The sequence below is a fragment of the Necator americanus genome, chromosome III (genome assembly GCF_031761385.1).
Source record: "Necator americanus strain Aroian chromosome III, whole genome shotgun sequence".
Taxonomy (NCBI): Eukaryota; Metazoa; Nematoda; class Chromadorea; order Rhabditida; family Ancylostomatidae; genus Necator; species Necator americanus.
In genome coordinates, this window is record NC_087373.1 from 2,701,383 (window position 1) to 2,729,204 (window position 27,822).

Here is a 27,822-nt window from a genome sequence, read left to right on the forward strand (position 1 = left end):
AAAAAAAAAAGCCAAAATGTCGGTATTCATGATATTTTCAAATCTCGTCGGAACCGTGGACTTGATTTACGTCGCACCATGTATTTTTTTTCATATTTTGCCGCATATCTATCAAGTATACCTTGTTTACAAGTGTATTATTAATTTATCTCTTTATTTCCCTTCGATTTCAACCTCACGGCAAAAGAAGCAGTGTAAGGCTTCGAAAAATCGATGAGCGAAATAAAAATTAGATGGAAACGGGCAAAGATAATTTTTTTTAAAAAACGTTTGCAAAACTAGAGGAGATAAAAGATAGAGGAATATTATTTTCTATTAGCTTTAAGAAAATTTTGAGAGATTTTCCACTCCATCCTGGCAACGGCTACACGTCTTATTGTTTTTCGTTGGGGAAATTATGGAGATTTATAGGATAATTGTCTGATCGTTGGATATTTTTGATTATTTGCCTAATAATTTCCATCTTCAGCTCCTATAAGAGCGAATTCGAGGCAATCAGACGATACCGGTTACCACGGCGAGAGCGACACCAGTCGACTAGAGCAGGATGACGTGAGTTTAACATTCATCATCTCTTTTTCTTTCGTTCATTTCTTCTTTTTTTTATTTGCTTTGTCATTTCAAACTTATACAGTGCGTGCTACTTCCTTGCTCGAGGTTTTTTTTTCTCTTTTTCTCTGTTTTTTTTATTCTTCCGTTTACCTACCGTTATGTTTACCACCGATTATTAGAGTCGTGGATGACCCTACCTAAGACGAAAACCTATGTTTGGTATTTCGAAGAGTTCAATCAACCGAATTTCGGTTTATTTTCAATAGTGATTATTCGAAAATAGTTTCCAGTATGTTTCAAACTGTACCTTGTTGCAATACGCTGGGCTCTCTTAATTTAAACGATTTAATTTGATAAAATTTGGGAAATTTAAGTCAAATGGAATCATTAAGTTGTATGTGAATTTGAATGTGATGGAAAGGATTCCACTAGGAATCATTTTTTTTTCAATGTTTAGATACTGATATGTTTGATAATTGATTCTTTTTTGAAAGTATCTTCCGAAGAATTTTGCCAGCTGTTCTAAGATAAGAAACTTTTTCATATAAGAAGCTGAGAGCATCTTTCCTGACCATTTGTAAGAAAAAAGATATTTTTATTGCTCAAAACGTTATTGATGCGTCTTTTTTCCTTTCAAAATCATTTGTCATTATTTCGGCGAGGGGCGCTTCCCATTATCAATTTGATGTTAAGTGGCTCTTTCATCATGTTGGTTTCTTTCTGAATAAATGACAAAAGGCGGGACATTTAGAAAAGGTTTTCTTTGTTTTTTTTTTCTGGTCCTTTTTCGTGTGAAAAGTACTGAACTGGGTGTATTTCCGCGCTTTTTTTTTTCTTCTGAAAGCTGGATTTCTGGGAAGAAGAATTTTAGCAGCATTCTGCTTGCTGCCAGATCAACATACTTTTACTGTCGACAAATATGGCCTAGCCGTTATCAGCAGATCAGCAGGTGGTTTATGACAGTGTTTACGCACTACCTTATGTTGTCCTTGAAGATAAAACAGCAGCAATGGATCACGCTTAAGGTCTTGATATATTGTGAGGTTCCGCGGCACGCTGATCCTGAACGGATGCGTGAAATTTCGCAAAAATCCTTTGAGACCCTACTTAAGAACGTTATTTGCTCAAACTAAATAGAATATTCTATAAGTGTAGCCTTTGTGGCGGTTACTGTTGTCTTAGTGATCACACATACAGCGATGGTCTCGTTCAAATATAGTGAAACTCGTAATTTTACAGATTTTAAGCCCATGAATTCACTTTTCAAATTCTCTTTTCGAAGGGCGATTCGATTTGCTCAGAACCTTTAAAAGATTTTCATAGATTACAGCAGAACTCGGGAAGAAAAACAAAGGGGCAGAGACTACATCGTACAGGATAAAATGAAACGATGGATCATTTCGCCTCAACCTAGACGATCCACTTTAGATTAGCCTGTCCTGAGGTAAAAAAGAAATGAGTAAATAAAACTAATGAGAATGAATTTAGAAGTTCCGAAAAAAAATTCAGAAAAATTTACTTAAACCCAGATTCTTTTTCTTTAAGAATATAGGTGAAATAAAGTTTTTCGGAAGTTTTCTATCACTTTTTTTTGGCAGGTAACTTCGATGGGATTTTTAATTTCTATTCTACTTTTTATTGTTCTTTCCATGTTAGATTTTTCCCAGCGACGCTCCTTTCGCACTCAAAGATAAATTTTCTATATCATCTATCGTTTACAGTCCACGTGTTCTCCCCATATTCCACCTATGTCCCGGACATAGGATACTTGACAGTGCAGTCTAAGACGACCTGTCATTTCAGCGTAATGGATTGAACAAACCATATCGCCAACCAACTAGAAATGAACTATTACCAGTAGCACGACGTCGTAATCAGGTAATAATCGAGTGGATTTCTCTTACCGCATCATACTTTTAGAGGCATCACCCCACGAATTTGAGGTGGTACGGATTTCAGGTGGAGTATTCGTATACGGGATGGGAGACTATGGAGAAGGGGGGAGGAGGGGATTCCGTCCATTTCTTCCTAATTGCTGTAAAAAAAAGAAAAAGGAAGATGCGGCGCCGCGCAAGGGTGGCGCGCTCCAATCGAACTCATTGTAGAAAATAGCGCACCGGGAACGCCCGAAGTCATATCTTCCGAGCCGTTTTTTACGGGAATTAGGAAGAAATCAACGGAATCACCTTTCTCTCAATAATCTACGATTCCGTATACGAATACTCCACCGGGAATCCGTACCACCTCAGATTCGTGGAGTGATCCCTTTAAATAATCTTCTAAGAGAACGTGTAAAATGAATACGAATACACAGTCCTCATGCCCAATCGTGTTCCTCCATTATCAGCGCAATCTTTGTGGCCTTTATCAGTTCTGGTATATTTTAAATGCTTGTCGGCGGTCGACGTAAAACTGTAAGCGCTGTGAGTTCATCGAGACTATTTTCACGTAAATTTTCGACGCATTCGTCGTCTCGGAGTTTATTTGAGCGCAAAAATTGACCGTTCAGTATTTGTATGAGCAAGTGTTCAGTCATTTTTTCACCTTTCTTTTCTTTCTTTTTTTTTTGCTTAGACGTATTCCACTCTTTTTAGCCACGTCTCTCACCTCTTCACAAGGATGAGGATCATCCTGATAAACAACCGAAACATTCAAGAACAAGACTGGACAAGGAGGTTGGTTTTTTTTCAAAACTTACTTTGAACTTAAATCAAATTTTTTAAATTTATTTTGAGAAATTCATTCTGAAAATTCAGAAAAGATTCATTTGTACTATTGGGGAAAAAACAAATTGGAAGAGTTATTCATCTCTGTTAGTCACTGTGTTGACACTGAACGGTGAAAATGCCAAAATGCACTGTTCATCGATATTCTAGCGATTTTGAATGAAGAAGCGTTCTTGTCGAGCGATTTTGTGTCTGCTTTTCCTTTCGATAAACCTTGCTCTAAACTCGCTTCCGTTCCCGATCCATTTTGTATGGGTATTGGTCGCGTGCGACCAGGTCTTGTTCGTGGTTCTGAAACTAGTGAAGCAAAAAAAAATGTCGTGTACAGACGATTTGACGACAAATCTGTGGAGGACCCATCTCTGATATCCCGCAGACAACCTAAAATAATTTCCTAAGCGAAGGAGGACACCTATGGACCTTCAGGTGAGCACTACAGTCTCGATCCGAAAAAAGGATCCCTACTTAGCTGCTCTAGTTTCTGGCTACTCACTCTATCTCCCGCTGTTTGCTCATAACGGTGGTTATCGATTCGACATAGCGATCATTATTGATTGTAGAATCGGTGAAGTTGTCGGGATGTCCATGAATGGATGCGGTTTCGTCGGGGTTGGTCGTGTTGTCGAAACGCCATCACCGATCTTAGTCATACTGACCGATTCTCGATTCAGAAACATTTATAAAAGCGTGAAAAACGAAAACCATTGTACCCCATCTTTCTCAACCTGGAAAATCCCTTCATGTATGGGCTAGGAATCCGCCATCTCCTGCGGACTTCACCAAAATTCTGCCCTGTATCCATTCTTCCTTGTTGTCATCATGGATCACTGCATCACGCGAGACTTTTCAGTTGATGATTTATTCGGTCGGCTGGCATCCACATCAATAAAGGATAAAAGATAAAGTTCCTGGCGTTAATCAATCCGCTTGGGACCTGCGTCCTCACGTTCACTTCAATTCAGAATCGCTTGAGGTTCACGAATGTGTAACTGGTCTATACAACGACTTGCGTGGGCTGGTCGATGTGTCAAGTCAGTGTTTTTATCCTCCCAGACAAGCCTGGAACCAATTTATCGACCCCGGAGGGATGAGAGGCTTGGTGAGCACTAGGGCGGATTCGAACCACCGATCGATCGTGAAGGAAGCGGAACCTCTAACCGCTACACTACACCCGCCCATCCACATCAATAAGACTGAATAAATGACCACAAAAGTGAACGATATCGGCATCGTGGGGATGAAGGTGTTTTTTTTTTTCGAGGATCCGCATGTTCATGTATCTAATGGTCGGAATATTCCGGTCACATCCGAGGACAGTCTCGAACGAGAGGGCGAGTTACCGCTGCTCGGTTTGAAATCACGATGTGGCGTGATTTTTGATAAGAAGATGCCAGACCGTATCAGAATGAAGCTGAATAGGACCTATAGGTTCCTGTAGCGCTGTAGCGTTCTGCACTGATCGCTGATTAATTAGCCTGAGGCCAGATATGTTTAAGGGACTGTCGGAATAATGGGGAGGAATATTTTGCATTCCACGGGTGGCACCGTACGCCCGTGGCGATGGTCCCAGCCGTGAGATGGCGGTATCCAACAGAAAGTAAGCGTCATCTGTTAAAAAAAAATAAAAAGAAAAGGAAAAAAAAGAAAAAGAGCCATTGCTGACCAATACTTTTGGGATGCGCCATCGTGTTTGACTTCAATTCGGAATCGTTTGATTTTTTTTTAATGGAGGTATATCCGCCTATACAACAAGTAAGGAATGCCAGCTGAAGTAGTATAAAGTCAGTTTTTTCCTCCAAGAAAAGTCTGTAGTAAAGAAATTCGAATAAAAATTACTTTGGGGCAGATTTTCTGCATTGTATCTAATAATAATTAACTTTTTCTTTAGCCTCCTCCACCTCCACGATTTCCTGTGAAACCGAAACCTCCATCGAAACATCAATTAATGATGGAAGCGATTAAGGTTGGTGCAATTTGTTTGTTTTTTTTTTGCATTTCCGATTTCTTTCTTCTCCTTTTTCTTTTTTTCTTTTTGAGGATTTATCTGCCTCTCAGTTTGAGGTTAGCAGTGAAGACTGATCATTTGAGCGTAGGGGTCCCTAGATCATAAACACACCTATGTTTTTTTTTAAATTAAAGGCAGCATACCACGAATCTGAGGTGGTGCGGATTTCAGATGGAGTATTTGTACATAGGATAGAAGATTATGGAGAGGGGTGTGGTTTCGTCCATTTCTTCCTAATTGCCGTAAAAAACGACCCGGAAGATGCGGCGCCGCATAGGGCTGGCGCGCTCCAATCGAACTCGTTGTGGGAAATAGCGCGCCGGAACGCTCGAATCCGTATCTTCCGGGCCATTTTCTATGGCAGTTAGGGAGAAATGGACGGAATCACCCTCCTCCCCATAATCTACAACCCCGTATACGAGTACTCCGCCGGAAATCCGTACCACTCCAGATTCGTGGGGTTATGCCTTTAAGCACACACTTGTGTTACTGCACACAGTTGTACGTTTAAACTACTTGCGTCCATCTAACTGCCGTCGTTTACTTGTGAGTCTCACAGCGACGAAGAGATAGCGATGAGCGAGATAAGCAGCTGTTCCCGTTCATGTTTGAGAACGTGTGATTTAGCTGATAATGATGTGTTCAAAATTACTACCAGAGGATCCTTCTGGCTAAGATTTACGATTAGCATCTCCTCGATCCTCGGTGAAGTCTGACATCGCTGGCGTGAGCGTTTTTTTTCTTGGCCTATCTTTGCCGAAATCCGTAGCGCTCTGCGATTACCCACCAAAAATAAAATTACTCATGTTTTCGGTTTTCGGATTTCGTCAAATTTTGGGGAGTATAACAGTGCTTTTTAGAGTTATATTCCACAAAGGAGGTTTTTCTCCTTAATTTAGAATTTGAAATACTATTTTTAAATTTTTTTCTATTAGCCTATGACTGGTCTTTGTCTTTCCTTGTTTTCTTAGATCCAGAATTTGAAATATTATTTTTTTTTGGATTTTTTTTGTATCAGCCTATAACTGATCTTCTTTTTTCCTTGTTTTCTAAGGGGTTTATGTTCCCTTATGTATTATTTAATTTTTATTGCCTTAAATATTTTTAGTTCTTCTTTGCCTGCACACAGGTCACTCTAATCACTCAAATTGGTTTTCTTAATGTTTACTATAGAATTTTTTTTTGCAGTTTTATTGTTTTTTTCGTTTTATCTCGTTTTCTTTTTTTCTTCGCTTAGATCCTTTCGCAGCGGGTAGTGTTTACGTTAACATCGATTTCGTACGAGCTTTGATGCCTTAGACGTCGAGCCATCCTCAAATTCTGGCTAATCTCCATTCACTCGCACATTTTTCCATCCATTCGTCTAACATTGCAAACAATCCCTTGGATTTCTTGGACGATTGATATGTCTCTTACTGGATGGAGCTAAGCTGCTTACATATCCATTATCCATAATGCAGGTGCTAATTTCTTCCATAAAAAGCCCACCGTATGCCCTGTGCGTCCGCCGGAAGGCATCAATTTGCTACAACATTCTTAGAAATGAAAAAAAAATTCCGAGTTTCACAAAAAGTGTTAGATTTGCCGTCCATTGAAGTAGCCGAGAATATGGAAATGTTGGGTTTCATTCATTCGCTAGGTTTATTATTGTCTCACAAAAGAAATATTTTAAAAGAAATAATAAATATGATATAAATACTCTGCGATTACCTATCAAAAATAAAATTACTCATGTTTTTGGCGATTTCGTCAAATTTTTGGGTTTTACAGTTTTTGGAGTTTAACAGTGCTCTTCAGACTTATATTCCATAAAAGAACTTTTTTTCTTAAATTTAGAATTTGAAATACTATTTTTTAATTTTTTTTTGTATTGGCCTATGACTGGCCTTCGTCTTTTCTTTTTTTTCTTAAATTAAGAATTCGAAATATTCGATAATTATCAATATTGAGAAGGAATATATGAAAGAATAGTAAATATAGTAATAAATAATCTTATAAAAAAATAAAATATATGTGCAGATGATCAGTACTACGATAATTGTTCGGCATAGAGAGAGGGGGAATTCTTCAGTGTTCGCAAATATCAGATTTCACCTTGAAGTGAATAAGAAGTGGTCAGTTTTCGAAAATGAGTCGTTTCAGACCAAACTAAGGTGTAATGGTTAACGATTCCTTGTTTGAAAAAAAGGCTGTTTTGACGTTTTCATTCCAGGAACCATTATTATCAGATTTATTTTTATTATTAGATTTATTTTTACTCTTATTATTTATTTATTTATTAGATTTATTTTTACTATTATTATTAATTTATTTTTATCCATTATTACTTTGTAAAAAAAAGCTGTTCGACGTTTTTATCCATGGAAACATTATTATATTTTTTCCAACGTTTGTACTTTTGGCTTAGTAGGCTTAATGCCTACAATCTATCAGCTTCTGGAGAATTTTTATGTTTGCTTTGGAAGTATGTAGTTATACGAGGTCTTTACAGGGAATTAATCCTTCTTGTGTGTCTTTTTTTTTCCTTAGAAGAAGAAGGAAACGATTCCGTAATTAGTCTTCTTCGGCTAGAAATTGCTAGTGTTTCGTTGTTATCGTAGCATATATTTATCTTTGGTATAATCGTCGTCGTCGTCGTCGTCGACATCGTCCACTTACGTATGTCCAAACAAGATGAAGAGGCATTCGGTGTGTGCACTTTGACTGTCCGTGTGAGCACGTTCAGCGACGATGTTTTCGTCGTGCTGTCCGTCCCTGAGGAATTCAGAAAGACTTCACATCTCCAGGACTCACTTGGATTTCTTGCCGAAATTGACGCATTCCCTTCTAGCTGCTTGAATTCCCAACACAAACAACCGGCTGCTGCTTTATTGCTTACAGATAACTATGACTCGTATATTTGTCAGGATCACATATCTGGAAGAGGATGTGTGCGTTAAATATGAAAAATAAGTAGGAACCTAGGTGAATTTCTTCAGACGCGTCGCGGCCCTCTAGATAAACATAGGAGTCTTGATACTGTTGGGCACAAGGTTGAATAATTCCTCCGGACGCGTCGCGGTCGCCCTCGCGAACATGGATAGATACGATATTGCGTAGCCACGTAAAAATGCTGCTCCTCATACGAAAAAATTGAAGAAAGGTCTCTGGTTTTGTATAACTGCACAGTTTGCTAGTCGATAAGTATACGTACTTCTTTTTGATAAGTTACCGTAGTTCTGAGGTAACTTCCAACTTACATTACGATCCACGAAAAAATATCGGATGCACCGGAGATATTTTTTTGATATTTATTATATTATCATTATATTATTTTAACATGTTCTTTTTGATACCTTTTCTTTTTTGCGTTCATGTTTTAAACTTACAAGCAGTTTCATAGACGATTTTAAATTTTTTGGTCAGAAGTAAGCTTCATCCTAGAGGTCTGGGATCAAAAACTTCCTCAACAGTTGTAAGAAGGTCATCTGATAAGCAAATTTTGACGGATGGATATATCATTGGGCGGGAGTAAAATTTGCAGAGAAACTATTTTTGTTTTAGCCCGACGAGAAAACGATATTATTCTCCGGTACCCGCTAATTGCACGCTTTTTGCATTTATTTCCCCATTCCTCCAACAGAACGCTTTTCTTTTTCATCCGTCCTTCATTTGTAACGTACCGACTGCTTCCAACAAGATTGGAATTCCAGAAAAAATCGTACCTTCATTTTTCTTTCTTTTTATTTTTTCCCCTCTAGGAATGTGCGTTAACTTTTTCCACCGACCACCCGTGCACACGGCACGTAGATTCTCTAAGCTTGTCACATTGCTTATTTGATAAATTGACATCGTTCACAAGAAGATCTATGAGAGTTGCATTGTGATTGATAGGAAACTGGAAGTGAAACAACTAGTAATAACTTTGTCTCGTCGAAGACAAAACGGGAACGGTTGCTGAGATCAGTTTTTGGCTCCAGAATGGCGCATTCTTATCGGAACAACGAATAGAAATGGTTTTTTTTAAGGAGAAAAGAAAACTGAGGTTAAACCTCCCCAATCACCTTGCGTGAACGACTTCGAAAAAGATAATTGGTGCTATATGCCTCGCACAACAGTGTTACTATGAAAAAAAAGACCAGCTGCAGAATAATTTAAGAGGCGCATGTATCAAATTGAAAATAGAAAAAGTTAATAAACAGAGTTTTTGAGAAAAAAAAAACTAAAGAAAAATTTGAAAAAAAAAGTATTCGAAGTTGCCCAAACGCAGTGTTACTCCTTCTTGGAATTGTTACTAGAATAAATTCAATTTTAGAAAAAAAAACCAATTAATAATGACAATGAGGAACTATGTGTGCCTTTATTTCTAAAAAGAACCTTGTCCAAACTTAGTGTTACGTTTCGTTGGAATTATTGCTAGAATAAATTTAATTTAAAAAAAACTGTGCTATATGCCTCGGAGAACAGTGTTACTTTATTATTATTACTTTATTACTGATTTTTATTATTTATTATTGATTTTATTATTTATAAATTAATTTTAAAAAAAACTAATTACCAATGTTAGTGAAGAGCTTTATGTGTCTTTATTTCCTTAAAAAAAACCATTAAATTAATTATTTTGCTAAAAAGTAAGATCGAGAAAATGTGTAATATCCTCTGTGTGTACATTTTTCTTTCTCTGAAAAATTTCTAATGAACGATGTGCTAGTTTTCCTCAGTGTGTGTGTGTATTTTTTTTCCGGCCTTAGCAAATGCTCCTCAATCACTCCTTTTTACTCTTTTTAGGCATCCATTGAGGCGGATAAGTTGAAGCCGAAGAAAGAGGTGAAAGCGAGAATCTCGTTGCTACCACCACCACGTGCTCCACCGCCACAAGTCGAAAACACCGCCGCAGGTATGCGATTCAATACTATACTCTCACCCAACTTCAATTTCCCTGCTCCCGTTAGAATTGCGGCCAGAAAAAGGTGTTTTGAACTCATTAAAAAAAACGAGAATATGGAAATTTAATATTGATACTAGTATTATTATTATATGAGAATATTAATAAATTAGATATTATGGAATAAGAATAGAATAGTATGGAATAGAACGAGAATATTAATATATCTAGATAAATTTACTCAAGCTTTTTTTGCTCTTATTGAAAAAAAAACGAGAAAATTCTTTATTTAAAAGTCAATTTAACGGAATTGTCATCAATAATTCCTTGATGGGTTAACTTCAAACACGCTTCGGGTTGAGAAAGAGACCTAGATGGATATTTCCAGAAAAAAATGAGGCATTGTGCATATATTATGCTGCACAATACCTTATTTTGTCTGGAAATATCCACCTAGGCCTCTTTCTCAACCCGAAACGTGCTTGATGTTAACCCCTCAAGGAATTATTGATGACAATTCTTTTTTTTAAATTTGCTCAAACTGTTTTTGCGCTCAAAAAAATAGAGGAAAGCTTTTCTATATGATTATTTTATTATTTATCATTTATTATTGATTTTTATTATTTATTATTGGTTTTGCTATTTATAAATTTGCTCAAGCTGTTTTTGCGCTCATTAAAAAGTGACAAAATTCTCTATATAAATTTGCTCAATGTCCACAAAAATGTCTGATAGCTCAGCTGATAGATTTTTAAGACGTTTAGGTAAGTTTAAGACCTTACCTTATCTAAGCCTTACCGTTGCCATCCATTTTACGACCATAAATTAGATAAATTCTCGCCAAATCTCTATGGAAGGGCATCGTAATCTTCTCACTGATGGAAAGTCTGGAAAATTCCGTCCTTCAATATTCATGGTGGCCGAAATTTCAAACAAAAGTAGCTCGTACTTCCTACATCCAGCACTGTTGTTTGAATTCCGCGCTTCAGCAGTTGCCGCAATTTTTTTTCTCTTCAAAACGTAAAGCGCAAAAACAAAGCGATTGAATTGATTTTTTTTTTGCGCTCAGCTTCTCTGCGCTTATGGCCGCATGAGGTGTTTTTTTCTTGTTTTGAATTCTGAAAAAAATGGCTCGGCGAGGGAAAAAAATTCTCGTCAAATGTGAAAAGCGTCTTCGTCTATGGGTGTTAAGGATGCTCTGAAGCCATTCCTTGTATTTCCTCTTTCTTTTTTCTTTTCCTGGTTATTTTCTGTTTTTCTTCTTCATCGTTTTTATTCGTAGTCATTAATCTCTATCTCCGGAAAGAAATTTGCAGGATCTGAGCCATTCTACCTTATTGTCTTTTTTTTTGAAACTTATTTTTTGTATGATCTTTTAGTAGAGATAAAGATTGTATTATGAGAAAAAAAAAACAAAAAGAATTGTTTCTTTTCAATGAAAGGATTCACCTGCTTTTTTTTAGCCAAATTTATTGGACATTTCTATTAATTATTTTCTCTTTCTATCTTCCTTCATAATCTTAGTGGAAAATTCTTTAGGTGGTAACCATATGTCCCGTTGGAATGAAATATCCTAGCCACTTAATGGGTAAACTTCATGTTCGCGCAACTTTTATGAACTCTCGCAATAATTTCCTGGATTTGATCAAGTTTTTCCAATAATTTCATTCTTTCAATTACTACTGTAAGTAGTAACCACTATTCTTTTTCTGTTCTCTACAACAATTAATAGCAAATTTGTAATTTTTTACTTATTTAATTTTTACTTTCAACGGCAACGGCGTTCTTTCCTTTTTTTCACTAGTGGGTCGCATAATTTTCAATGATTATCTTTTGTAGTTTTCTAATTTTTTTTAGAAAGTTTTTTTTTACTTGACGGGTTCATTATTATTTATTATTATTTCTTCGTTCAAATATAGCTTGTAAAATTCGATTTTCGTAAGATATCTATGCAAAAAAAGCGCTTTCGTCAATGGGTTGGAAGATACTCTGAAACCGTTTCTTGCGTTTTCTCTCCCTTTTTTCTTTTCTTGGTTCTTTTTTGTTTTTTTTTTCTTCCTCACTTTTATTCGTAGCGCTAATCCTGTGCCTACCGCTAGGAAAAAAAACGAGTGTTTTTGGTAGAATTTCTTTGACAATTTAAGGATTTGGGGAAAAAAATAGAGACAACAGTTTCTTGTGGAGCCACACTAAGCGCCCTCAACGACCACCGATGTAAGGCCATACCAAAAAAAAAAGAGGTAAAAACTTAGTAAATTGGTGGTTTTGGTGGTAAATTTTGGTAAATTGGCAGTTTTGGTGGTAAATTTTGGTAAATTGATGGCTTTGGTGGTATAGTTTCTATAAATAGCAAAAATAAATCACGAGGGATCTGGTTAAAAGCATCACTCCACGAATCTGAGGTGGCCCGGATTTCTGGTGGAGTATTCATATACGGCATAGTAGATTATCGGGAGGAGGGTGATTCCGTTCACTTCCTTCTAATTGCTGTAGAAAACGGCCCGGAAGATACGGTTTCGAGCGTTCCGGCGCGCTATTTTCTACAAGGAGTTCGATTGGAGCGCGCCAGCCCTATGCGGTGCCGCATCTCCCGGGCCGTTTTTTTACGGCAAATAGGAAGAAATGGACGGAATCACCCCTCTCTCCATAATCTACGATCCCGTATACTCCACCTGAAATCCGTACCACTTCAGATTTGTGGGGTGATGCCTTTAATTGCTCTCAGAGGTTTAAAAGAGAAAAGTTAATTAGTTCATCGAAAATCTCACTAGTACTAGCGCATACGAAAAGTACAAATAGTGTTTAAAAATATTCTATATTTTAAAATGTCATTTTCACTTTTTGTATGCGATGTATCTTTTTTTTAAAATATTTTTTCTATATTTTATTTTTGATATATTTATTTTATTAATGAATGAAATAGATAGTATATAAAAATATTCTCCAGACATCTCTTTAATGTTATTGTTTTCAGTTTTTTCTTCACACGTAATCACCTAAATGTGAACATTTTTTTCAAAAATGGGGTCTGCTATTTTGGTTGAAAAGCGGGCGATGAAAGCTATTTTCTAGCTGAGAATCTGCAAAATCTACGTCAATCACTCAAATCGTTCTTCTCCTTCAAACTCGTTGTGATTGTTCTCCTCCAAAAACGCCTTTCAAGCCTCGTCGTCGTTTCCCTCGATGTTTTGTTGTTTGACGATTCGCTAAGAGATGCATTGTTAAGCAGATCGATAAGCAACGTCTGCGTTGTTGTGGCATCCTCCTTATTTGACCACTTGCAACGATCCCTATTATCCGTGGTGTTTAATGGATTAGAAATGGATTAGATTATTTACATTTTTACTTACTATCTACCTCCTCAATCATGTCACTCAGCTTTATTCTTACTGGCACTTTGATTACTACGTGATCTACCGGTAGATCACATAGAAATCATTTTCGCTTTTTTGGGGGGCGGAAACCGCCACGTGATCCATTCTGGGCCGAGATATTCGCCTGCAAATATTTCTTGGGTGGTGGTTCCCAAGGATATATTATCGCATGTGGGTCAGGAAGTATTATTTAGTATTTTTGTCTTTATTTAAATTTATAATTTCTAGCTCATAGCCGTATTACCTCTAATTTGTCATTTATAATCAGAATTTCCCTCTCTTGGGCTCTAATTCTCTTGGGAATTCAGAATTTATGCGTGAAAATGTTTGTTTTTTTCAATTAAGGTGCTAAAAATAAGATTTTTAATGGAAGTTTAGAGACAGGTCTATTATTCCCATTATTCTACATATTCTATTATATTTTTATTCTGCTTTGTTGCCTTTTTGTTGTTATTTTTTTTTGGTTTTTCTTTCTTTTCTTTCTTTCTTCTTTTTTCTTCTTTCTCATCGCGATCGTTTCCATTTTTATTATTCTACTCAGAATTACATAATTAGTAGATTTCCTACTGAATTTACGAAAATTTCTTCTTTTCTTAGTGGAACATAATTCACTGTGATCTGTAAGAGTTTTCTCGGCGACAATTTTCCGCTGAGACCACAGTGCTACTACAGTATCCATAATTTTCTGTACCGGATACCACTTTCCTACGGATCATTATTGGAGCGAGAATTTTTTCTTGAAATCAAGTACAGTTCCTCCATGGAAAATGTGTTGACCTTCGTGGGAGTCGAATATAACTTCCATCCAAGGTCATTGCACCTTTTTTTTTCGGAAACTTTCTTTTCTCGGACTTTAGATTCTTTTACTCGTGGGAAATCTAAAGTCCAAGAAAGTTGAAGAACTCGTCCACAGAGGATTGGAATTCGTTGTCATTTTCAAATCTTCTTGCTCAAAGATTCGAACACTTTGAGATGACAAGATGACATTCTCATTTGTGGATGGAGGGTGGGGTCCCCCTTGGGGTGAACAGAGACATTCGATGACAGCATCCTAGAATCGCGTATCCATGTTATTTTCGAGTGGTTGTCTTAGGCGGCCGGGCAGCTGCGCATAAATGATGAGACGTGCTTTCACACTGAAACTTACCAACTGCTTGCGAAAAATCCTGAAGGGATCCGTTAGGATTGGATGAGTTCTTGTTTTCTGAAGCTCTTATTGGATATCTGAGAGAGATCCTTCAGCGTAATACTGAGAAGGAAAAGGAGAACCGACAAATGTTTTTCTTAAAGAGAAATAAATAGTTGAGAAATGTTAAAGACCGGGATTTTTCCAGCTTTTCTATTCGAAACTGTCCTAAATTACCTAATTAGTTGAGTAAATAGCCTAGCTACCGTACACCTATGTATTTAGGCTATTATATGCTAACAAACTACGATTATACCGTCATGGTATCATCTTTATCAAAATGAACCAAGAATAATCACCTGTTACAATTTTACTCCGGATCACAACGGCCCGAAAAGCTTGGACTGGTTCATTTGGAAATGACGCACCCGTTCCGGATAAAATTCCACTCACTCTCATCTTAAATCTCAGCCTGTCAACACTTTGGAAAACTAGACTTGCTAGATCTTGGAAGTCCTCCACGTCTGTCCAGTTGTGTCTTTCTAAGAAAAAATCTTTTTGTTAAAAAAAATATTAGAAAATGTTAGAAATATCGAGGCATAGATTAAGGGAGCCCGTTTTTAAGCTGTATACTACACTACTATTGTTTATCATGTATGCATATTTATTTATCCACTAATTTATGAAATGAACACATAGTACTCTATTTATGAGGGAAACAAATCCAAGACCTTAAAAACGGATGAAACATCGGAAAGGGAGTTCTAAAAAATTTGAATGAGAGGAAAGAAACGCAGAATTTTCATCATGTGAAATCACTCTCACCTTCTACCCGTGGGAATTTATGGAATTTATCTGCTAGATATCTAGATATGCTAGAATCCTGTACATGCGATCCTCAATCGTAGCCAAGATGTGATTAAGGTAGAAACTATTCAACTGTATGCAAAACTGGTGCGTATTCCGACCGCAAAATTCAAACGGACATAGCTCAACTTAAGTGCAAACTTTACTAGTTATAGTTGAAACTATTAGAATTGAAATATATTTGCCAATGAGTTGCCGTTGCCCATTGGCAAATAGATTTGCCAAACGTTCGTTTCGATCGATTACGTAAAAATCTGGAGTTCTCCAGGCTAGGATAAATCAACTGAACGACATCATTGCTTAATTTCAGAAGCATTCCCCTCACAAGAAGTTATAGAAACACTTGAAAGGGTCCGAGTTAGCGAGAGGACCGCTGAGGTGAAGCAGGGTTTTGCGGCCCAGCTCCATAGCAGCTTTCGCGCAGGGTCAGTTATGCGACATACGGGCAAATATTGGCATCCGAAGGAGTGGAACTTTTTGTTGACCAGCTCTGGCTGCCTATGTCGGAGTTTCTAATCGCGTTCGTCGATTTGATGATAATACTTGTCCTCCCTGAGAGTTTCCCTAGGATTTAGGAAACTATAATGGATTAAAGTGTTGCAAATCACCGCACACTTATTATTATCCTTTTTTTCTGGAATTGTTGCGCTTGATCATGGTCTATCCTGAGCTGAGCAGTAATCGATTCATCTTCATTGTAGGTCATGATCATGAAAAGGCACAATCTCCTTGCGGAAAACGAGCAAAAAGTACGCTTTTTCTTATTTTCATCTAATTTCTGCGGCACTCATTTGACGAGCGTCTTTGACTCGTAACCTCTCGCAAGAGGTTGAAAATATCCGTTTACGATCCGCCTAATTCGGAGGCGGATCGGAATCGATCAGAGATTTTGACTGGCTGCGAATGATCTGATTCTTATGATCAGGGTTTGCCTCCCTGCTCCAGCCATTTCCACCCATCAAAGCTCGCTGATTCCTGAGTACTTGGATCATATGTTGTGTTTTTTTAAAATTTTTGTTTATTGTTTACGTTTTTATCGTTTCGAATGCTCGATAATCGAGTGAATGAACTCGGAAGACTTAACTGTAATTTTTAACACATCTGCTTTGTAATATTTTATATTTATTATTATATATTATTTATATTTGTTATTTAGTATATATTATTTATTTTTATATGGTTTACACATGTATACAATCGTTTTTGTTTACGTTTCCCTGTTTATTATCGATTAGTTGAACGTTGTTGTCTTTTATCCTGCAAATTAATTGAAAATTCATACGATTCTACTTTGTCATGTATGTATAATATGTATGTATGCTTCGGAAAAGCGCTGAGCACAATCCCAAAGTTTCCATCCCAGGAACCAGATTTCGGAAAAGATAACGTCGTTAGCGAGGACTAACGGCCGTTTTTATTGTAAGGTTTCGTTCGGATTTTCCGAACATATTTGCAGGAAGTTTTTTTTCTTTTTGTCGAAGTTTTTTCTTCTGCAAGTGCAATGAAAATGCATGGAAAATCCAGAAAATCGATCCAGTCTTCTATTCTCCTCAAACAAACACATCACAGCGCCGTCGTAGTTCTTGGTTTTTTTTTTCTTGTCTTCTTTTTATAACGTCTTCTATCTGAAAAAAAAAGAAAAAAGGAAAATCCTGCCTCGAAACCCCACCTCACGTTTATTCTCTTTCGCTTTTATTTTTCGACTGTGTAACTTTATTAAAGTTTCCTATGATACTTAAAGAATTGAGCCTGTGCCCAATAAATTTTGACCCGGTTGGAAAAAAAAAGAAAATTATGGCCTAGTTGTGGACATTGTTATCCTATAGAGATTTCTCCACGGATAAACCCATCACGCAACGAAAACACTCGTTTCCATTCGTTTTAGCACTGGAAGTGTATCTCTAACAAACGACTAGGTCCCACAGCGAAATTCCATTGTGCCGAAAAATGAAACAAAAGTAAATAATAATAATAATACAGAATTACTAAATAATATTACGATAGCAGGGTTAGAAAAAGAACTCGCAGATGGTTTTGTTCCAATTGTATTCCCCCCACCAAAGACAAATATATTCTGTAGATGGAAAAAAAATATGAGAAAAAAATCATTTTGATGAGAATGAGGTTTTTGGTCGAGTGAAAAAGGCGTTTCCATTTCCTTTCATTAAAACCTCCCCGAACCGGTCCGACGGCGTAAGGTAAACCCATAGATGGAGGGACAACAAGGGAGCGGGCGAGAGGCGTTTCCTCCTGGAACCTTCCATTCAAACTTTACGATCGTTTATACCAGCTATCAGGAACGACATTACCTTGAGGAGTTAGTCGAAAAATTCTTTTTTTTTTACTTTGTGGATCAGAAACTTTTTACATTACTTTTACTTTTGCTTTTACTACTTCTTTTACTTTTACTTTTACTTTTACTTCTTCTACGTTTTGGGGCTTGTAGAAAATTTTTGATTTGCTGGTTTTTCCCCCTCAATCTTGGACTTATTTGTGTTTTCGAAAGAATGAAGGTCCGAATTTTTTCAGTCATAATTGTTTATTTTAAAGTACTCTCTCTTATTGAATTTGTGCAGGTAGTAAATAGATTCAATAAGGGCTAAGCAATCTTGATTTGTATATGTATATCAATATAATTGTACATAATTAACTTATTGTTGTTTACTCGTTCGCCTACGGCGCCACTTTAGTGCGTTACTTTGTGTACTAGACACAATTATGACATAATAATAGCAATTTGTGACGATTTTTTGCTGAGACTCGCTTCAAAATGTGATTTCTTTCCCTAGACAACAAAATCTCTGCGATTTTTGAAGATTTTTTTCGTCTTAGATTGGTTGTTATGATTTTAAAAAATTGCAAGTAAGGAGAGGAGTTTGTGTCATGTTTTGTTTGTGACAAAAAAACACATGTATTTCAAATTTTCATACGAAATTCATGCGAAAAGAATTTTTGAGAAAAAGAGCAGAGGGACGTGTAATTACGTATGAGAGGTACAAGACAGTAATGTCGCTTCTTTGCCATATCGTAGAAAAAATATTTTTTCCCCACATTTTTATTCTCGGTAAGTTATCTGGTCACGTTCATCATTATCAGTGAGTTTGTACTCTCTGATGGGCAAATTCTCAATCGTGAATCCGTGAATGAAAACAGGTTTTGATTGATTTGATTTTGATTTTTTTTTTTTGGTTTTTTTTAAGAAATAGAATCATACCTATCATTTGTTGAAATTGCAAATTAATCAGAATTTATTTGAAATTATTTATATTCTTTAGAACTTTTTCTTAGAAGAGATTATTGGAAATTAATTAGTTACAATAATTTCCGATCCCCTAATATAATAAGGGGGTAGGTGTAGTTTAGCGGTTAGAGGTTCCGCTTCCTACACGATCGATCGGAAGTTCGAATCCGCCCCAGTGCTCACCAAGCCCTTCATCTCTCCGGGGTCCATAAATTGGTACCAGATTCGTCTGAGAGGATGAAAACACTGACTTGACACATCAGCTAGACCCCGGAAGTCATTGTACGGGGCCAGTTACACGTTCGTGAACCTCAAACGATTCTGAATTGAAGTGAATTTGGGAGCGCAGGTCCCAAGCGGATTGATTAGCGCCAGAAACTTTATCCTTTTACCATTTAATATAGTAGGAAATCATGGTCACAATCACAAAAAAAAACAGAAATTGGCCAAGGACGATACTAATAAGAAAGTGTCACACGTTTTATCCTTACCTAGATTTCACCTAGTCGTCGCTCGTGTAAATCATTCTTGCGTAAAATCATCTACAGCGATACAGCTATTATAAAGGCGAGGTCGTTTACTGCATAGCGTGCATTCACACATTGATTTGTTTCATACTGTATAGTATGTATATATATATATATATATATATATATATATGCGATTTGATGGTCGTATTTGTTTTATTTGCTTTATTTGGTTTATTATATTATATTATTTTATTTTATTTGGTCGTTTTTTTTTATTTGCTAATTCCTTTTGTTTTTTCCTCTCTCTCTCTCTCTCTCACTCACTCTCTCTCTCTGTGTGTGTCTCCTTTTTCAAACATTCGAAAAAAAAAAAACACATTCTTCTACGTAATTGTGTCCTTCAATGTATCAGCATGAAGAAATTCAAATGAGTTTTCTGGTGGAAATGTCGTTTTTTTTTTAATCTATAGGAATGCTCGATTGCTTTTTTTAAAATAATTCAATTAATTGATCAGCAATTCACGAATGAGTTTGAATACCAAACCCTTCGATTATTCGAGTCTTAGGATTTCTCTGAAAACAATATTAATAGTTTCAATCTATGTGAATTCTCGAACTTTTTTAAGTACCAAACAATTCATGAATGAATTCGAATACAAACTTTTCGATTATTCGAGTCTTTGTAGTTAGTTATTTGAAAACAGTAGTTTTTTTTCATTCATCAACTTCCCATTAACAACAACACAAATATAACCACCCCAACCCACTTTGTTTTTGTTTTGAGGATCTTTTCCTTGGATCAAGTTTGTTTTGATAACTAGGAAACAGAAAACGACAAGATTTTTACGTTGCTCCTGAGTCCGAAGAGATACTCGATCGCTTGATTTCTTGAATATGACCTCATTTCCTCAGAGAATAGATTTCCCTTGAGTAATTCATGTAATTAAATTTAATACAACGAATTATTAACATGAAAAAATTGTAATCTGAACTCGATATTACCTTAAGCGTTCACTTGAACGTCGACGTTGTATCGAAAGGGGAAAAAAACCGTCGTACATGAGTTTCCCGTCAAAATTAGACTCGACCGTTTACGCACGATTCGCTGCGATGAGAGTTTTTCTAGCGATTCATGAGACGTAGCCGAAAATTCCTCCCCGTTGTTTCTGCTCCTCCTTAGAACTCTCCACATCAGTCGATAACGACAAATGTTGCACGTAACGTGTTTCGCGCGCGATGAATCCTGTGAGTAGCTCAAAAAAAGAAGAGAGTTTTGACTTTCCTTTTTTTGGAAGGTTTTCCGTAAAAATTATGGGAACAATTGAGCTTTTTTGTTTTGAAGAAAAAAGCTTATACTCTTCTCCTTTCAGCTCTTGTGTGTCAGCATCAGTTTGTTGTAATGGTTTTATTTTTGAATTCTTCTAACCTTTTGCGGATTTTTTTTTTCAGTTTTTGATGCATTTGATTTTTGGAGACCTCCTCTCCTCCTCTCCCTTAACTCTTATTTCATTATAAATTTTATTTATCTGTTTATTCTAAAGTAAAAAGCCGTATTCAACAATGACTTAAAAGACTTGTCATTTCCAGCCGTAATTTTCTTGCAATTCAAAGTGGATTGATAATTTCATCCATGAACCTAGCCATCCCTAACCATTTTCTTTTTTTTTCTTTCACGTTTCCTTTTTTTTTTAAGAATCATAGCTCTATTCTAGTTAAACTTGCATTCAGAAGCAAATGGTTACGGTAGACTTCTTCACCCTCTTGGAAAGAAATTTTCTTTCCGATCCTGATTCTTCGATTCTGCCGATCACCATTTTCTTACTCTTACCTTTCTTCATATTTTCCACAGATTTTCTCTTTACCTTTTGTTAATCGTTCTTTCGCTATATAAGCAGTATTTCAGGAGATAAAATGGCAGAGACCCCGAAAAGAACCGTGAAACAACCGTTGAAGAGCGTGAACGTGATGCCACCGAAGCCGGCGGTTGAAAGGCCGAAGAAGGAACGAAAACCGCTCTACGTCCCTCCACCGCCGAAAGGTAAGCGCTGAGTTATCCGAGACATTGGTGGAATACTGAGGACAGGGAAGAGATGCCAAATTCCAAGGTAAAAGATTCTTGAAAAACTTTGGTGGTAAGATATAAAGAAAAACTATGGTGGAAGTCTTGACTAGTGCTTAAAAAGGGATTTTTTCGAAATTTGTGAGGAAAAGAAAGAGGATCGCTAAATATCCTCTCTTTCGGTTTTTTTTAACATATTTTTTAATTTTGTAAAAGAAACTTTAGAAGTCTCGAATTTTAGAGAAATTTGCATAGGAAATTAGATCCCTAATTATATTCCAGAAGTATTTAGCTGCTTCGAATTATTCCATGTATTTTCTTACTCATGTAAAGTGCACTTTCTTTGGATCAGTGGTTTTATTGAAAACATTTTTCATTTTGAAGTGATTTAATAACAAAAAAAAACTTCCAAATAACAAGTTTTTTCCACAGAACGGTTTAGTTGAAACGAAATGTATTGGAATTATCATTCTCTCATTGTTTTTAATTCTTCTCCCGACTTAATTTTCTTTTTTTTTTCTCAAGTTTTAATTAATTTAATGAAATTTTAATAATTTGATAAAATAAGATAATAATAAGATAATGATAATATAAATAAAGATAATATTTTTAGAATATCATTCGAGTGTGTTTAAACAGAAGCGCTCGAGATTTTTCGGCACGGCATACCTTCACCAAATTGCACAGAATAGTGCAGAAAAAAGCGGAAAAACACTGATTTATGGTGCAATATCGCGTAAACGGTTACGTATAAAGTGTGGCGGTTCCGAACTGTTTGTAACTGATCGCTAATTGCAAGGTGAATCATTGTAGCAGCACGAATTCATTGCTGCGCGTAGGATTAAACGAATGTCTTGCTGCACAGGGAGAGGATTACGGTAAACTTTTTGGAAATACGCACACACACACACAACAACGTTACGATCTATAAATATCCTGGATTCTCACTCCGCAGAGTTTTCACGTCGTGCTTAGTGAAGAATTTCCTTAAAAGCATCACTCCACGAATCTGAGGCAGTACGGATTTCAGGTATAGTATTCGTATACGGGATCGTAGATTATGGAGAGAAGGGTGATTCCGTCCATTTCTTCCTAATTGCCGTAAAAAACGGCCCGGAAGATACGGCTTCGAGCGTTCCGGCGCGCTATTTTCTACAACGAGTTCGGCTGGAACGCGACAGCCTTGAGCCTATCTTCCGGGCTGTTTTTTACCGCAATTAAAAAGAAATGGACGGAATCACACCCCTCTCCATAATCTACTATCCCGTATACGAATACTCCACCTATTATTAGTATCACTATATAATAATTAAAATTAGTTTGTTTTTTTTTCCCAAATGATTCCTTGGAGGTTTAAAGAATATTTTAAGAGAATTTTTCGAGGGTATTTTTGTTTGAACGAAATGAAAATTAGTGAAAATTTAATATTAAATGCTGTTAAACCTATAGAACAGTTGCTCCAGGCTAGGTTCTTTTTTCTAGATTCATCTAAAAAAAAGAACCTAGCCTGGAGCAACTGTTCTACAGGTTTTCTCTGCTGCTCTTCGTTTCCTCATTATTTCACTCTCGTTGATGAAGATTTCTGTAGAACAAAATTTCTGGATAGGTTTGATGAAAAGAATTATTCGCGGAAATCCCACTGATTATGAACTGCATGGAAACATCCTAGCGTCGCCCATTAAATGTATTTTTCTTTTAATTTCTGAAAATATTCTGGGATTTCTTTGATTTCTTCTTGGATTATTCTCTTAAGAAATAGATAAGATAAATTTTTTTCTTTCAAAAAGAAATAGATTTATTGTTGTTATAGAACGTAAAGAAGTGAAGACATCAACTCCAATAGCGAAAAGTGCCGAAAAAATCATCGACACACCGAACGTGTCCAAGATCGAGGAGACACCGCCTCGGCAGCTCAAGAGTAAGTCACTACATTTTAATTTTGGCCACTGCTGTACTCCAAGATTAATCTTTTTACTCTTCAGCTTTCTATTAGCTTTTTATTAAAATCCTTGGCTCAAAATTTTCTTTGTCTTTATTTTCTTTAGGGTTCCTATCTTTATTTTCTTAAGGTTATTATCTTTATTTTCTTAGGATTACGGTATATGTCCGTCTTTGATTATCGTCCTTTTAGGCAAGACTCAATTCCCGACCTCATCGTTTGCTGGAGGAAAACCACAACTGAAATCACGATCCTCTGCTATAGCAAAACTCAATGGAACGGCAGCTACGGAAATTTGTACGGCGGGTTTTTTTTTTGTAATTTTTTTCCCTTAAAGAATTTCATTTTGAATCAAGTACAAATAATTTGGGTGGTGTTATGTAAGAAATGATTTTGTTAAGATCTCTTTCTTTCGTCATTTCAGCAAACGCCGAAAAACTTCAACGATTACGATTTGTCACAAGGGCATTCGATGCGATTTGTGTGATGGTTGCATGGTCAGAATTTCAACGCGATCAAATATGTTCACAGTTAGATGAGGCGAATGAAAAACTTGGTAAGTGGATGTGGAGCAAAATTATCTGTCCCTAGAATTCCCTGAGTCCAACGTAGCCCAAAGTGATTGATTTTTTTTTCCATGAATTCATAAAATTATTCTAAAAATTAAATTAGAGCCTTTACGGACGGAAAATTCTTGTGGAGCGGCGCATTGACTCTCAGACAGAGGCTATAGTTCATTGTCGCGGAGCGCTGCGACCACGCTTTTGATGGGTATTGATTGGCAGCGGGTCGAGTTTAAAGGCATCACCCCACGAATCTGAGGTGGTGCAGATTTCAGGTGGAGTATTCGTATACGGGATGGGAGACTACGGAGAGGGGGGTGATTCCGTCCATTTCTTGCTAATTGCCGAAAAAACGGCCCGGAAGATACGGCTTCATTCGTTTTGGTGCACCGTTTTGTACGAGAGGTTCAACTGGAGCGCGCCAGTCTTGTGCGGCGCCGCATCTTGTGGGCCGTTTTTTACCGCAATTAGGAAGAAATGGACGGGATCACCCTCCTCTCTGTAGTCTCCCATCCTGTATACGAATACTCCACCTGAAATCTGCACCACCTCAGATTCGTGGGGTGATGCCTTTAATTATCGACTACACTCTTAATCTCTTTCCAACTTCAACACCAGTTTAAAAAGAGTCGCCATTGCGGGAGACAGTGGAGTATTACGGCATGCTGAATCAGAAATTAGCGTTTACACTCAACAAATCTTACGCTGGGACTTTGGATGTGCGATTAGAAAAAAGGGAGAAATTTCGATTTTTTTTTTGTTCAAATATTCGAGTCTTCGGATTCGTTTTCATCTTTATCCTGTTCGATGTTCTGAATGTTTCTGAATGTTCGATTTTTGACCTGAATTTGTATTAAAGTGTTTACGCAGTTGTTTCAGAATGTGACTTTCAGAAATGAACCTCAAAAAATTATTTTTGGATTTTTTTTATCGCTTGTTGCTACCAAATGTTTTCATCGTTCTTCAAAAAAAATGAAAGTACGCAGAATTCTTTCAGAGCATTTAAGTTTTTTTTTAGTGTTTTTTTTTTGTTCTCGTGATTAGCTAAGAAGGTCAATAATTTGACGAAAGTATTGAAAATTTCGGCAAAAATGATTTTGTTTGGAAAATTACGAATTCCCAAATCTCTAGGCCAAGTGGAAAATCCGATCGAATTTAATGTATCCCTGCTATCAATAATGTCCTGTTTATTACACTAATCCATTATTTGTTAAAAGAACGTCCGATTTATTGTGTAAAGTACAAATGCTGGAAAAAAAAGAAGAATTGATTGATTGGCTACCATCGAATCAGGATTCGTATAGAATAAATCCCGTTCAACATTATAATTGATTTGATTTTACAGCTCGACAATCAGAAATTCTCGAAGAATTGCGGATGTGCTTAGGTCAACGTGAAAAATTACACCATGACGATCTGGATCGACATAAAAACTACAATGAACAAGGTAATCTTATCGAATTTGGGTGGAATTGAATCGGAAAAAAAGTGCGGATGTACTTTTTACGATTTTTACGCTGTCGATTCTTTCTTTTGAGCGATTTTTTGAAAGAATATTTTAGACATTTACCTGCTGCAAGGGTTACTAGGTCTCGTTCCCACGGAATTCGTGTATTATTAAGGAAAAATCCGAAGATTAATCATAGAAACTTTTATGAAGGATTGTTTCATCCCCCTTCCCAAAAAAAAAGAAAAAAACTTTTACCTCATCTAACTAAATTTCTTTTTTTTCAACTTAACTTTAAAAAAAAACTGTAATTTGACTGGGATTGCTTAGGCGAATACAAAAATTGCAATATAGCTTTAAAGGAAATATATTTTTAAAGAAAAATATTTTTTTAAAAATTGTTAAAAATTGTGTTAATGCTGTAAAATTTCTACACTACAATCACTACCAGCTGCCCTGGAAAGTCCATGATTTCGTGATCATCTCGGACTGGCCTCAAAGTCAAGTTTTTTTTGTGTAGTTGTTCGATTTTTTTTTGCGCATCCTCGATTAAGATCTAATCAATGGATTGATCTTTTGCGATGTATATGCGCAAAGTTCAGCAATGAGTCTAACAGGACGCTCTTTTTTTTTTGGAATTATCTGGTCCCATTTTTTCTTCCAGAGAGTAGCCCATGGGAAAGGGTTCGAAGTGCAAATTAAAAATCTTAAAAATTAAATTAAAAGAATTCGGAATTTTTTTTCGAAATTTAGGTGTGGCTAAACTTAGCGCATATATATTGAAAAAAAATCTAGCCATTGATTACATTCGAGCAACATATCAAGCTCGTCTTATGGCGGAAATTAAGAATCCATCTAAATATAAAGATGAACTAACTGATTTTTGTCCTTTAATTTCGCGCAAAGAGACAATTTAAATTAAATTTTAAATTAAAATGAACATTTTAAATTAAAACGAACCCCTAATCTAATAAGTACCACGGAGTGTTAAAGTGTCACTCTACGCATTTAAGAAATTCTTTGTGGGACCTCCGTAATATATCAATGAAGTGAAGTGGGCGAAGAAGATTGGTGAGTAGTGCAGTGGTCATGAATCGAGAAAACATGGTCTTCTATTTGCAAACATTAAAAAACGAAATTTCTGCAATGATAAGATATTGGGAAGAGGGAAAAAAACTGGGAAAAAATGTATAGAAAAAAAGGATTTACATAAGACTTGCAATAGTTCCTCTGTCCTAAAAATTATTGCATTATATGAACTGGCGAGTACGTGTTGGTAGTAGTGCCCTTCCTAGAGTTATTGGATTTTCTTACTGCTCTTTTTTGTTGCTTAATTTTTACCACAAAATTGCCTGGGTACCTTGAAAATTCCGAGCTAACATCCTAACCTAACTTCGTTATCTATATTTACCGATGGTAATGTTTACACGCGAGACCGCGACGCGTCCGCCGCAACTCAGGCCCTTTCCCTAGAGAGACACAGGAGTGTCGGCGATGTTCGTTGTTCGGCAACGTTATAGCGACCATCAGGGTAAACATAAACGAACGTACGGATGGTTATTTTGTTAATTAGGGCCTCTTTTTGTAAATTACCGTTTCTGATTTCTGGTAATCCTGGGTAAACGGGCGAGTGTAGTGTAGCGGTTAGAGGTTCCGCTTCCTGCGCGATCGATCGGTGGTTCGAATCCGCCCCAGCGCTCACCAAGCCTTTCATCCCTCCGGGGTCGATAAATTGGTACCAGACTTGTCCGGGAGGATAAAAACACTGACTTGACCCGTCGGCTAGCCACCGCAAGTCATTTTATGGGCCAGTTACACGTTCGTAAACCTCAAACGATTCTGAATTGAAGTGAACGTGGGGGCGCAGGTCCCAAGCGGATTGATTAACGCCAGACACTTTATCCACTTTATCCTTTGCCGTTTCTGATCCCCACATCCATCAAAATGAATACATGAATTTTCGCACTATTTTTTTGAATAGTCACTAGAATTTTCCCTAGTTAGTGGTGAGCGGTTTATTACCTGATGATTTCCCCCTGTGATGTTCCTCAAAAAAGACGTTGAGTAGGCGGTAACCAGTTCAAAATAGGCGGAGACATATATACACACAGCCTCCGAGAGAGGTGACAGTCATCGTGTTCGGCTGTCCGACTCCGCCTTTGGTCGTCGATCTGATTTTCCGGCGCTTATCTACAGCACATCATCGAAATCGGAGACTATACAACAGCACGAGCTGAGCATAGCACGTATGTATCCGGGGTTTTGTCCACGAGAACCATCACATAACCGGCTATTGAGATTCGTTTTATGCTAAAACTACCCCTGTCACTCACTACAACTACTACTATTACTACTACAACAAATACGTAATCGACGTGGATTTACTGGACACTTTTCCAGTTGTATTTCCTGAGAAATCGGTTAACTCGCGAGAATTTTCCCGTCCTGGATTTACTGAATTGACTTGAAAATCGGATCAAAATGGCGTTAAGCGCTGTACATCAACGACCACTTGTATTCTCTATTGTTAGTTCATCCTTAGTCGTATGTTCACTATCTGCACTTATGGATTGTGAAGGACGACGACGA

At 36.8% G+C, this 27,822-nt stretch overlaps 1 protein-coding gene across 6 annotated transcripts in view; it reads left to right on the forward strand.

Annotated features, from left to right (window-relative positions):
* RB195_008422 (uncharacterized protein) overlaps positions 1 to 27,822 on the forward strand; it is a gene marked incomplete at both ends in the record, with an annotated part of 49,816 nt that overhangs the window by 13,648 nt on the left and 8,346 nt on the right. For 2 of the 6 annotated variants that reach the window (XM_064194906.1, XM_064194909.1), the window contains 10 exons: positions 470 to 552; positions 2,356 to 2,430; positions 3,147 to 3,227; positions 5,167 to 5,241; positions 10,051 to 10,159; positions 21,129 to 21,263; positions 23,095 to 23,202; positions 23,416 to 23,520; positions 23,648 to 23,779; positions 25,132 to 25,233. In XM_064194906.1, coding sequence (XP_064046051.1) covers positions 470 to 552; positions 2,356 to 2,430; positions 3,147 to 3,227; positions 5,167 to 5,241; positions 10,051 to 10,159; positions 21,129 to 21,263; positions 23,095 to 23,202; positions 23,416 to 23,520; positions 23,648 to 23,779; positions 25,132 to 25,233 — 1,005 coding nt within the window. Of the gene's footprint in view, positions 1 to 469; positions 553 to 2,355; positions 2,473 to 2,939; positions 2,976 to 3,146; positions 3,228 to 5,166; positions 5,242 to 10,050; positions 10,160 to 21,128; positions 21,264 to 23,094; positions 23,203 to 23,415; positions 23,521 to 23,647; positions 23,780 to 25,131; positions 25,234 to 27,822 lie in introns of those variants that run through there. The other 4 variants (XM_064194910.1, XM_064194911.1, XM_064194908.1 and 1 more) reach the window with 2 other exon arrangements.